Raw genomic sequence first — 12485 nt, 5'->3', positions numbered from 1 at the left:
TGCGGCGCGGGGAGCGAGGCTGCGGTTGCCAAGGCGACGGGAGGACCCGGGGCCGCGGGGCAGGTAGGCCGCGCGCGGGCCGGCCTCGGTGCCGCCGGGCCCGGCAGGAGGGTTCCGGGGCGGAGGGGTCCCCCGGCGGGAGCCGCCGCGCCGCTCGGAGCCCCGGAGCCAGTAGGGAGGCAAGCGGGAGGGACCCATCTCGCTCGCGGCGGTGTCGGGGGAACGGTGGGCGGGGGGGCAGGTTGTGCTGTGCGCGCGCCCCTCTTGACGCCGCCCGCTTTCCTGCTTGCCAGGTTTCCAGCGATGAGGCTCCGCAGAGGCTCCTAGCGATGGGGGATGTCCTGGCGTATGAAGCTGAGTTGCTCGGACTAGTCAGAGAGGTTTGCTTTCCTTTTTTTTTTTTTTTTTTTAATCTTCCCGTATGAAATGAGCAAGGTGAGACCTCATAGTACTCATATTCAGGAATGAGATGCGACGACTGTGATCTAAATTATGTACTTACTTATCAAAATATTTGCTTCTTCTTGCCATTGCGCTGACTTCTGTCTGTCAGTCACACTCTGTAAATTCCAAGTACTCTGTGTTTGTTGAAGGCCAGCAGTCAGCCACTAAATCAGTCTAGAATTACCTGTCAGTCTTGTAAATGAGGCTCTGTTAAATGGGAACAGGTAACTTGATCCACAGAGAGCTGTAGTACTCAGGTCTGACCAGTGATACCCTCTAACCAGTGTTAGCTGCGTAAAATCACAGAGGTCTCTAGTACTTTTGCTAATAAAGCCCACAAAAAAGTCCTCAGACCACCAGTCTGCAAGGTTTAACATCAAAGCAGGGTCATCCAATTAGATGTTTCTCTACCCATGCTGCCTGTAAGAGGTGAGATCAGAAGTTATTTTAAAGTAGAAAAATAATTCCATAAAAAAGACAGTGGAAAGCAAAATTTAAAAGAGTGGACATCTCTCTACTAGTCTTCCCTCCTGCCTTTCAGGTAAATTGGCTAAAACAGGCCACATGTTTAGTATGATATGGAACAAGAACACAAACTGTGATATGTCTGCTATTTGTTAGTGCTTGTTCCTTTGGTCAGCATGTGTTCATAGCCTGGCTTAGGGCCTTAAGTGAAGAGCAAAGCAACATGTAATTTAGTAGTTGTAAGTGGTGGGAGGGAGGGAGAGGACTGTTCATTTGTTTTCTAAAGATCAACATTTGATTTGCTAGTTGACAATTTGACTTGCTTGGACACCTTCAGCTATTACGAGTGGTGTAATTTAGAGGTGAAACAGTCTGACTGTTTTAGAGATGATGGCTGTGTGTTCCTTAAGAATTCTGCCCTCTGAGAAGACGGTTTACAAGGAGGCTATTTGCTTGTTTCTTCGACTAAGATGTTGAATTAATAGATTCTAAACCCTTCTATTCTTTGGCTGAGTGTAGTTATTGGAGAAATCAGGGGACATTGTTCCTTCAGATTGTCAGTATTATTGTCTAGGATATAGGAGAGACCTCGCTTGAGACTCAAGATTTTCTTACTGCATGAGATGCCAGTTCCTAGTATATTTCAGTTCAGTCTTTGGTATTTACAGGTCATGTAGCACAGAAACTTCAAAGGACTTTGGTGATTCATGGGTCACTCTTGGAAGCATTATTAATCTAAATATTATAGTAATCTAAAAAAATTATTGTCCTATGTTTTTCTTGTAGTATTTGGATTTTGCGGAATTTGAAGAAACAGTGAAGATATTTGTGAAGGAATGTAAGGTAAAAGGGAAGCCACTGCCTAAATCAACAGGGGTTTCCCTGCGAGATTCAAAAACTTTGACTGTTCAGGTAATGCTATTGACACTTATTTTAAATAATTAATACTCAAAACAGATCACTTACCACCTTTTGTTTTATTACAGCAATTGAGATCTTTTTAAATCTCTGAAATGATTCTTGATATTTTGACTGTTAGCAGTCTTCTTTCAGTGCTGGAACATTTTTACACAAAACCCCACTCCTTTTGAACTTGAAGAAATAGATTTAGTTCACACTGTTTTAAACTTTTAGCTTGCTGTACATTGACAAGGCTGATTTTTTCAAACACTGTAGGCACTCATTTTTCCTTATAGCATCATGAACCCCAAAACTCATTAGACGTACCTGAAAATATAGGCTTTGCTCCTTGCATCGATGGCCTATTCAGGCTCTGAAATAGGGTAAAATAGGTGGAGAAAGAATATTTATGTGGCATTTGAATGGTAAGAGGTTTTGAATAAAACTTTAAATGAAAGCCTTCAGATGGCTCTTAAATTCTTCACACAAATCCACTGCTGAAAAGTGTAGTTCTTCTGTGTTCTTTTTTTTTTTTCCCACTGGGCAATTTTCCCTTCTGCAGGAAGATCTGCTGACAGCATTTGAAAATGGAGAGCAGAAAGTTTTCTTCTGCCTTTGGAGGGAGCATATACCATCTTCAGTTCGAGACAGTGAGCCGGTTGCTCAGAAGCTGGAGTTTTATCTTCACATACACTTTGCCACTTACCTCTTGAAGCACTCTGTGGGGAAGCCTGTAAGTTTACTTTACGGTTTGAATTTAAGATTGCTTTTGTTTATTTTACTTCCTGTATTTATCTTTGGTGTGGATAAGGACGGGATCCTTAGTAAGGATTTGCAGAATTCACATCCAGTCTTTGGGCAGCAGTCTTCAAGGATGAAAGCAGGCCTTTCCACAGTAGTACTACTCTGTACAGAACTCTGTACAGTACATCTCTGTACAGAAGTACAGAGATGAAATTCATAGATTTCCTTTTTTGGACTGCTTGAAACACTTTCATGTTGATATCTGCATATTGATACCTTCACCTCTCTTAATTGTGTTCTGTAGGAAATTCTTAAAACATGTCTGCTTTTAGTTTGGACCAAAGCCATTTGTTGAGAACCAAATGTTTCTGTTAAAATGGGGAGGTTGAATTTTGACCCTTTCACTGTACCAAATTTGAAGGTATTATTTTAAATGGTCATAAAACAAAATCTCCATTACATAGGGCTGGGATATCTTAGGTGATGCTTTTATGATGAAGAGACATTTAAGCAGCTTGAAGCTACCAGATCTGCCAGGTTCCTGCTTTACCTACTTGCAGAAGTGCTTGGATGCCCTCAGTGTGTTTTCCAGTTCCTGACTATGAGTTTTTTTTATCCCAGCACCCACAGATCCTTGGGAGAGCTCAATGTTGAGCCAGGTAGGATGCAACAGGGCTTGTGCTTTGTCTAAGCCGATCTAAGGCAGGCTTCTCAAAGGCAGTGGTATCGAGCACTTGCAGTACTGACCTGGCAGTTCTGCTTGTTGTCCCTGTGTCCGACCTGGAGTAGGAGTACATTTACCAGCTGATGTGGACTTGGCATTATGTGAATGCCTCATATAGCCTCTGGATCCAAACTCAGCTTCTTTATATTAATTCACAAACAGTGTACGAATATATGACAGAGTTGACTGCAAGGGATGTTAGCAGTAGTAATAAGATGAAAAATTTAGCAGAAGGATTTTATTACTAGAGTTTATCAATGTCTTGTGTGAGAACAGCTTTTCGTAATGCATATGACTTTAATAGTATGTATTCTGGGTTTAGTACAAACCTTACTGTGAAGCAGATCTCAAAATGAAATTGTCCAAGAAAATAGTACACCCAGTTCAGTTGTTGACCCAGTGATGTCTCCTTCTTCCCCTCTCCCCTCAATACTGTATGAGTAGATTTTACAGTTCTGCATTTTTCACATAAATGAAGCATATCTGAAGTAAGGTAAGTATTTCCTCTCTGCTTTGAGTGTGGAAATGACACTCTGCTTTATAAATCTACTCTGAAGTGGGCAGGACTAATTTACACTCCAAAGCAATCAGCCCTCTCTTCCTTTTCTGAACCTGGGTAGCAGAAACCACAGGATTTTCCTTCTAAGTAGGGGAATCAGGATGTAATACTTACTAATGGAATGAAAATTACTTCCTAGGTTGGCTGTGTTACTTAGATAACAACTATTCTTAGATTTCACACTTGAAAATAATGTTGAATTTAGGTTTCCAATTGGTCAGCTTTATTGTGCATTCAGAGTAGTTGTGTTCAAAATAAATGTGTTGTTTTATTTCCCAGGACAAAGCCGAGTTTGAGGAAAGGATTTCTCACTTTAAAACATACCTAGAAACAAAAGGGGCTGCACTTAGCCAGACAACAGAGTTTCTTCCCTTCTATGCCTTGCCTTTTGTTCCTAATCCCATGGTACACCCTTCATTTAAAGAACTTTTCCAGGTAAGTATGTGTATGTATTTTGCAGAAGTGTTTTTTATTGATTTTTTTTTTCTTATTGGGTGATAGATATTGAATAATGTTTACTTCAATAATGGCTTTTATTGTTTCCTTTAACAGAAAATATACAATCATAAAGTATCTTATACAGGGAAGAGTTCTAAGAGTGCTATCAATAACAGAGTACTGGCTTGTGCCATAAATGCTGTGCTATCTGTATGTTCTCCTCTCCTTCCTTTTAACACCACCCTGAAAGACACATCCTTCTTGGAAGCACAAGTGCACTTGTTGATATTTCTACTGCTTTAAGGTTGTTGCCCAAGGTACCATATTATGTGTTTATGTATTGCTGAATTAAAATATGATAGCTAGGCGTAAGAAACCAAAGGAGTTGCATTTCATGTGGAAGAGAGAAACTTGAATTTATAAATAATCTTCCTGTAATAAATGATGAAATTGTAATTGTCTCAATTTAGATAACAAATTCTTGTTTTCTGCATTCTCAGAGACCGAGTGTGTGGTTGTGGAGATGGTATCTGCAGCAGTGATTTGAAATTCGAAAATATCAGTGGGAATTTTTGTGGGGAGGCTACTGCCACCATACATCCTGCTGAAAGCTTATTGATGTAGTTTAAAACTATACCTTAGTTTTTTGGTTGTGCTGGAAACAGCTGTTTGTGCAGCTGCCCTTGGCCTGGATCAAGGAACTGATCATATGCTTTACTGCATATGAAGGGGTGTTATATACATGTACGTACTCCCATGTACATACTCTTGCACACACGTACACAAATTTGTAAAACTATGTAAATTAAATATATATCTAATATTTTGCAGGATTATATGGTTGTGTGCTTCACTGCCCTACCACATGAGCAGTTGTGATGGCTCATGCAAGCAGCTCGGGTGGGAGGGAGATCTCTTTTGCCTGCAATGCTGCCAAGTGCTTTTTGACATCAAATGAAGGCTTAAGTGATACTTACCCTAGGATTGACTTTAGACATACCAGCTGATGAGGAGCTCCAGTTAACACCAAAAAAGGCATATACTGCCATTTTCCTTTGGGACTAGTTATAAATAATGAGACGTGTTGGTTGATCTCAGAGACAGGACATGAATACTCTTCTTTTTTTTTAATTATACTTACCAGCTTTTCTTTCTGAATGCCTTGTCTTAGACAAGACCGTCAGGTTTATTCATAGTAACTCGGTGTCCAAGCTCTGAGTCTAGTCACTCATGTTTTCTTGTGGGAACTGTACAACTTGAATCCTCCTTAGTCTTGAAGCAGATTGTTTTGTGATTGGGAAAGAACAGCAGTAGGTCACTAATCTACTAAGCAATGTGCTTGCAGGTTTGGGCTTTTTTGTTGTTGTGTTTTTTTTTTTTTAATTGGGTGTCTGCTGCTTTGTACAGCTGGAGTTTTGGGTTTATTTATTGGGTTTATACCTCAAAAAAATAAGATAGACTCCTTTCTTTAAGAATCGTGGTTCCTACGGTAATATGCAGTGGACTGTAATGTACCAATGTCTTGATATTGAATTGATGAATGTGGCAAGTATAATCCTATACGCTCTCTAACGTGGTAGAATTTGAGCAAATTTGAGCTGTAAGAACAGCTTGCAGCATGCATGCTTACATACATACCTATACATATGTGTGTGTATAAAATTATGTATATACACACACACAGAGCAGCAGATTCAGAAAGCTCCTACTTGTAGAAAAATAACTGTTTTTCACCTGGTGGCTAGTTTTCCATCAAACAGAAACCAGTTTAAATGAAGGTCTGAAGCAGAAGAAATGAGTAATCAGAATGATTCTTAGATGTATTTTTTTCCATAACAGTGATTTCTCGTGCTTAACAGACAATTAATTAATGTCAGACAGAGGGGAAGATACGATTTCAGGTACTAGGTGATACCTTAGTCCATTTTTCGTACATGAATTGTTTTCTTCTGTAAATCCATCTTAGAAATGTTTTACCCTGACCACCGCTATCGTGTCATGACCTTTATAATAGTTTTTGACAAAATCTACAAGTTCCAGATCTCATTGAGGAAAGATTAATACAGTGATTTCTTTAAAAAAAAAAAAAAAGGAAAATATTTTTGTGCTCCATTAAAGAAAGTGAATCTGTGTTCATCTTCTTATTTTCTGCTCAACTTGTTTATATTTTAAAAATACTTCTAATTTAAAGGCAATTGTTGCATGTATGTACAAGGCACCAACACCTAGTCTAATAGGATTACTTAGAATAGTAATTTTACATTGCAATAATGCTATGTCATGTTCTTAGAACTCTTGTCTAGGAATAATATGAAATTCACTTCTAATTTCTCTGTGTACACATATTCACTTCAGTAATAGTGAAGAATGATCTTTTCACTACAGTGTTGGCCACTTTATTTACCGGCGGGGAAGGTTGCTGCAATACAAATAGTACTGTCAACATAAGTGTACATATTTGGTGATCAGCTGTCATCTTTGTTTTTCTTTTCAAGGATTCTTGGACATCGGATTTAAGGACAAGGTTGGAAAAGTTCCTGTCTCTGACTCTCAAAGCCAGCCAGACGCCCAGGCTTCTCACTTTATTTGTATCCTTTTGAGAAAACACTTTAAAGATCATTAGAATTATTGTAAAGGGGCTCTATAACTTATTGGAAGTGGATGTTGCTAGAATTTGTTGCATAATTGTAGTAATGTTACTGCATGGTGTTTTTTAGAGTAGGAAACCATGTTTATAGTCCACATCCAGAAAAAGTGTTTGAACAAGTTGTCTCAATGTATGGATGCATGGGAACTTGCATATTTATTGTATAGCCATTCTTTATTTCCACATATGAAACCCAAAGGCACCATCCTGACCTGACTTCTTTCTTAGCATTTGTAAAGTTGTTAGTCTTTTCAATTAGCTATTTCAGGGACTAGCCAGATTTTTTCCAGGACTTTTAAGGATCTTGGAAATTATTATTTACTAAGAGCTGTGCTTTAGACTTTATTTTCTTCTAAAAATATTGTTTGAAAATCCTGTGCTTTTAGGTCTTAATTGTGGAGTATATAGCTGTGTGACAAGACTGCCTTCTCCATTTTTGGTCAGTACAGTTAAAGGCAGGGCAGAGAGGACTAAACTGGAGACTTTGAGTCTTTTTTTTTTTTTTCTTATCTTTTTGGTGTTGAGTTGGAAATGTTATTCTATGCTCCATTCCTGTTGATTTGCTAGGGAGGGAGTCAGCGACTAAAAGTGACTGCTTTTAGTCCTGTGTTATGGCTCTTGGTGTGGCAGTCTGGCATAGAAGAGTTGAAGAGAAATTCTCTCCTCTTATTCCTTCCTTTTTATGGAATCATGGACTGGATCCTGAATGAGCCCTCTGTATTTGTTTGGTATAAAGCTCCCTAAACTATTTGCATGTTTTTATGTTTGGGGTGACCATATCTTATATGTCAGGATGAGGTCTGAATTTAATATGTTCAGAGGTCAGAAAAAAGAGGTCTTATGTCTTCTTACAACCTTCTGCACTTGGCTAGGTGCCTTACGAGTTTTTTATTTACTAATTTTTGCATTCCTGTGAAGCATCAGGTAGTGATTGCTGTCTGGGACAGTAGAGATATTTGGCTTGGTTGGGTTTTCCAAATGGTTGAATATCTTGGTCCATGTATATGGCAGAAACACTTACTGAAAGGACACATTTTCCTGAATTACGCCTTCTCTCCTACAACAGAAGGAGAATGGACAGTGTAACAAAGGTGAGTGTTGGGATGTGGTAAGGATGTTCCCTATGATTAGTATGTTGTTAGGGGCTGTAGTTAAGGGGATGCAAATTCCTTATCTTGTTAATAGTTATTGCGAAACTGGTTGAGTTCCTCAGGGCTGAGCACAGGCACATAACTAAAAATGGTAGGGGTCTCAGAGGGGTTTGGATTTTAAGCCTATTCTGCCCTGAAAGTGTCAAGTGGCTTAGGTTCATTTTAAAAAAAATGAGCACTAAATCTCATTAGATGCTGATGGTACTTGAAGTGTGTGCCTTTTAAACATTAATTCAGTAAATAGAGCTTAGGTTCCTACTTTTCCCTTACATTCATTTTTCATTTGACTTTCCATGTTCAGTTTGTTGGTAGGGATTTATATGAGCCCAGCTTGGGATCATAAAATGACTTTTCCGGTTGAATTTGGTTTAATCTGTAGTTTTACCTTGAGGATTTATTATTTGTAGATTGTAGCTTTGTAGATTTGTAGATTGTGTTAAAAAGAGAGGCTCATCTCGCAGTGTGAGTTCCAGATGTTTCCTTTCTTATTTTGTTGCATTAGACTTTCACTGACTAATAGTTATCTTTGTAGATCTTTATTTTCAGAAAGTTACTCTTTTTCCTCATAACAAACTTTTCTGAAGGCAATAATTCCATACTGAGATGAAATAACTACATGATTGAGCCTGAATTATTTGGGGCCTGATTATTTTTCATTTGAGCAAGTTCTGTGTCCTGTGCAAGGAGAGACTCTCAGGGTATTGAATTTGTGAGGGTAAGCCTTCATTTGTAGATCTCTTATGTGTATTGGAGTTTAAAGCAATTTAGATTTTTTTAAAGGTTATTTGAGGCCTGTCTTGCATGGAAGAAATCTGAGAGCTTAGCTTTGCAGCATGTTTCTCGGCTCCCATGAGATCCCTAGTACACACTCACTGTTGGAAGATGATGCTTATGCTCTTGAGGATGTGCTAGAGTGCTTAGCATGTTTACCTTTCCTGCCTGCTGCAGGATGACTTCCTGTGCATCCTGTGTGCAGACAGGAATGGAGAGAATTGAGTGTTCGGAAGGTGTTCAGCTCCTGTCCCTTCTATTGCCTCATTGCAAATCCTGAATGAGCCTTTAACCACTCTTCCATGCTTGTGGGGAAGGAGAGGGTGGGAGGAAGTGCAGTCTGAAATGTCACTTGAAAAGCTTATTGTGAGGATATGTGTGTATGTGTAACTCTGCGGAACCACAAAGGAACAAGAGCCAAGACATTAAAGAGGCTTGGCAGGTGAAAATGGAGAGTTACCTGCATGAGTTAATAGGAAGAAATCAAGAGAAAAAGGTAGAAGGCTGCAGAGGTTTAGGAGATGTATCATGCATCTTCGGTATCTTGTAGCATCTTCATTTTGGCAGTATCACCTCTGAAAGCCTCTCCCTTCTCCCCTGTACTGACCCAGGCTGCAATAATTTAGCATTTTAAGCCAGCAAGCAAATGATTGTACCTGGAGCGGTGGCTCCCTCATCTGGCCACCTAAATGCTGCTGTTGATCATGGGCATCAGGCAGGAGTCTTAAGAGCAGGAATAGGGCAGTGTGCGACCACCTCTTTCAGCAGTTGGCTTATTGTGTCACTGGGAGCTTTATCAGTGGTCTTTATTTTGGTGGGGGTGATCAGGACCTGTGGCTTGGCACAAGCTCTGCTGTGATTTCCATCCTGGAAAGCATAAGAACAAAATAATTAGAATGGCTTAACTTGCAGTTTGATACTAAGTGTCAGTCACAAGTCCTGCAGGTGCCCACTGCTGTGGTTAATAACGGATACTCAAAAGGATTCCCTTAAAAGGGGAGCAGGCTGTGAGAGTAAAATAATTGTCTGGATTTTTTATATGTAAAATTTTGAAAGATGCCGGTTAGAGGTAAGAGAAGGCACCTTCTCTGCATTCTGTGCTTTATTTTAAACTGTCAGTGTATGGAGCTGAAGCTTATAGCTAAAGTTTATAAATGCACTTTTTTTTTCTCTAAAAGAAAAGATAGCTGAAGTTTCTGAAATTAAATATAAACTGCCATATTGTACCATACATTAAATATATGGCAGAAGTTCTATCATATATTGCTTTTCATATGAATGAGATAAAAGCAGCCTATTCCAGAAACCCTTAAAAAAATAAGATGTGAAAAGTTCTTAAAGCAATTTCCAATATCAGAATTTAGAGATCTATCTAATGACTTCTTTTTCATTTATAATGAAAGCTTTATTAGCAGTTCTATCTGACTAGCATTATTCTGACACTTTTATGTCTTATAAGTCCATATGTTTATTACTTTATGAAGCAGTTTGTCAGAAAGTAACTTTCCAGACAGTTATTTGGCAGATATTTGCGTATAATCAGCATGTCACCTGTAATGTAATTGGATTACCATTGCAGAAGACAGCTTGCGAAGGCTCTGCCAGATGAGCCATGGTGCTTATGCAGTATTTTTATTTTCTGATTTTTCCCTCTGTGGAAGATTCCATTCCTGTGCTAGCCACTGGGGAATGGGACAGGATTTGTGCCTTGCTTCAGAAGAGGGGAGCAGATGGTTATCTAAGCACAGTTATGTTTTAAATAGCTCTACCTGAATTCTCAGGAGCTTATCTATCATAGCTGCATGATATGCACGATAGCGTGGACCTGTTTTTGTTAGCATACCCATACTCTACTATTCTAAAATGTATCTTTTGCACTTGTATATTCAGTGATGTTGAGTCTGGTAGTTGTATGGCTGAAATTTGTGACTAAAGGAATTGTGATGGCAATTTCTGTGGACAATCAAGAAAAATGTTTGTTGCTGCCATGATGAACTGAAGTCATACCAATAGTCTGGAATTATCCTTGTAGTAGAGCCAACTCTTTGAATAAAAATAATTCCATAGCAGCATATGAACTTGTTGTTCCCATCAGAGCCATAAAACTCTTTTTCAGTGTTGGTTTCCTCTTTCAGTTGAGAAGATGAAGTTACTTCCTTTTTATTAATCTCTTTACAGAAATCTTACAGCAGCTTCATCAACAGTTAGTGGAGTCTGAGCACAGGACCATGACCTACCTGAAACGATTTAACAAAATGCAGGCAGACTACCATAATCTCATTGGGGTCACTGCAGAGCTCGTGGATTCCTTGGAGGCCACAGTCAATGGCAAGATGGTAAGAGGCAACTCAAATGTGTACTTGCTTTTTTTGAGCATGACACTAAAACATGAATTAATTTTTATAGTTATGAGCATTTTTCTAAGTACTGTGTCTCTTTACTGATGAAACAGTGCTTGGGCTGAGAGAGTCTTCCTATAACTTCAGCCTAACCATTTTATGGCAGACATTAGTGGCCCTTAGATGCTATTAAGGGAGCTATGAACTGCTGGCATGGAGAATGGCCTTGGGGATGCTGTGCCATGTTAGTACACACCTTCTGCTGTCCTCAACGAGATGATCTTGTGCTTTGTTACCTGAGAGTCAGGATCACTTGTCTGTGCACATCACTGCTGTGTGGTAGAGTTTGGCTGTAGGTTTGGATGATGCTTTACAGCAGAGTAGGAAACACGTCTACTCAGATGAGCCTTGAAACAGTAAGAAACATCCAGTCATTCATTTGCTGCCTCCCATTTCATGCTTCATTGTGCTTCACAGCAATATCTTGTGTTCTATAGTGCAGGAATTAGGTTCTGTTTACCTTTTTTTGCAGATGATTTATTGATTTCCTGTGTAAGCCTTATACTAGGCAGTCATTTAGTCCTTCCCAAATGTGTCCAGCTGATGGTGCTCTTTCTTTATGAACTTGGCTTGTGTCACTTTTCTGAATAAAAAAGTGGAATTGGGCACTGAATAAAATAACGTTGAAATTACAACTTTCCAAAGTTGTTTTGTTGTCTCGCCATAGGATAGTGAATATCAGACATGTCCCTATTTCCCTTTCCCCTCTCCCCTGCATACTTACTCTACACTATGTGAGTGCTGATGGAGATCCTGAAAGCAGCTTCTGCTGCTGCAAGAGTTTGATACCATGGTACATGTTTCTTGGAGGTGGACGAGTAAGCTTCATGGCTTCTGAAAATGCATTAAGTTTCCAGGGGTTGGGTGTCCAGATCCGAGAATCCTTAAATTCAGCAAGAGGTGCTGAGAGTCGAGCGTTTGAGTAGTCTCAGTCTTCTGACCTCTGTTTTAAAGTCATCGACTAGTCTGGAATTAGGCAACCCTACAGTGATAAAGATTTCCAAAACAACAACAATAGAGAAACCCCTAAAAACTCTGAGATGTTTTGTATTAAAACAGAGTCCTCTACTGTCTCATGTCTATTCTCTTTTCTGCATAATTGAGTGATCTCAGATCTTCTCTTCATATAGACGACACTTCAGCATATCCTTGCCTAAGTCTGAAGTGTAAAACTGCTTCATACTTACTGTAGGAGAACTTAGCTTTTTGAGTGAGGAAACTGTGTATACAAATGTGTGTGACA

At 39.3% G+C, this 12485-nt stretch overlaps 1 protein-coding gene across 1 annotated transcript in view; it reads left to right on the top strand.

Annotated features, from left to right (window-relative positions):
* The window catches only part of ARMC9 (armadillo repeat containing 9), a 54415-nt gene continuing 41930 nt past the window's right edge, over window positions 1–12485 (top strand). Inside the window, exons 1-8 of the mRNA XM_088525489.1 lie at window positions 1–63; window positions 294–380; window positions 1696–1821; window positions 2372–2542; window positions 4116–4271; window positions 6770–6862; window positions 7988–8012; window positions 11022–11179. Coding sequence (XP_088381615.1) covers window positions 330–380; window positions 1696–1821; window positions 2372–2542; window positions 4116–4271; window positions 6770–6862; window positions 7988–8012; window positions 11022–11179 — 780 coding nt within the window. The 5' untranslated portion in view covers window positions 1–63; window positions 294–329. The remainder of the gene's footprint in view (window positions 64–293; window positions 381–1695; window positions 1822–2371; window positions 2543–4115; window positions 4272–6769; window positions 6863–7987; window positions 8013–11021; window positions 11180–12485) is intronic.

Source organism: Tinamus guttatus, unplaced genomic scaffold (genome assembly GCF_059628265.1).
Source record: "Tinamus guttatus ecotype Peru unplaced genomic scaffold, ASM5962826v1 Tinamus_guttatus_pri_ptg000227l, whole genome shotgun sequence".
In the NCBI taxonomy this organism is placed as follows: domain Eukaryota; kingdom Metazoa; phylum Chordata; class Aves; order Tinamiformes; family Tinamidae; genus Tinamus; species Tinamus guttatus.
This window is presented reverse-complemented; position numbering and strand designations above follow the sequence as displayed.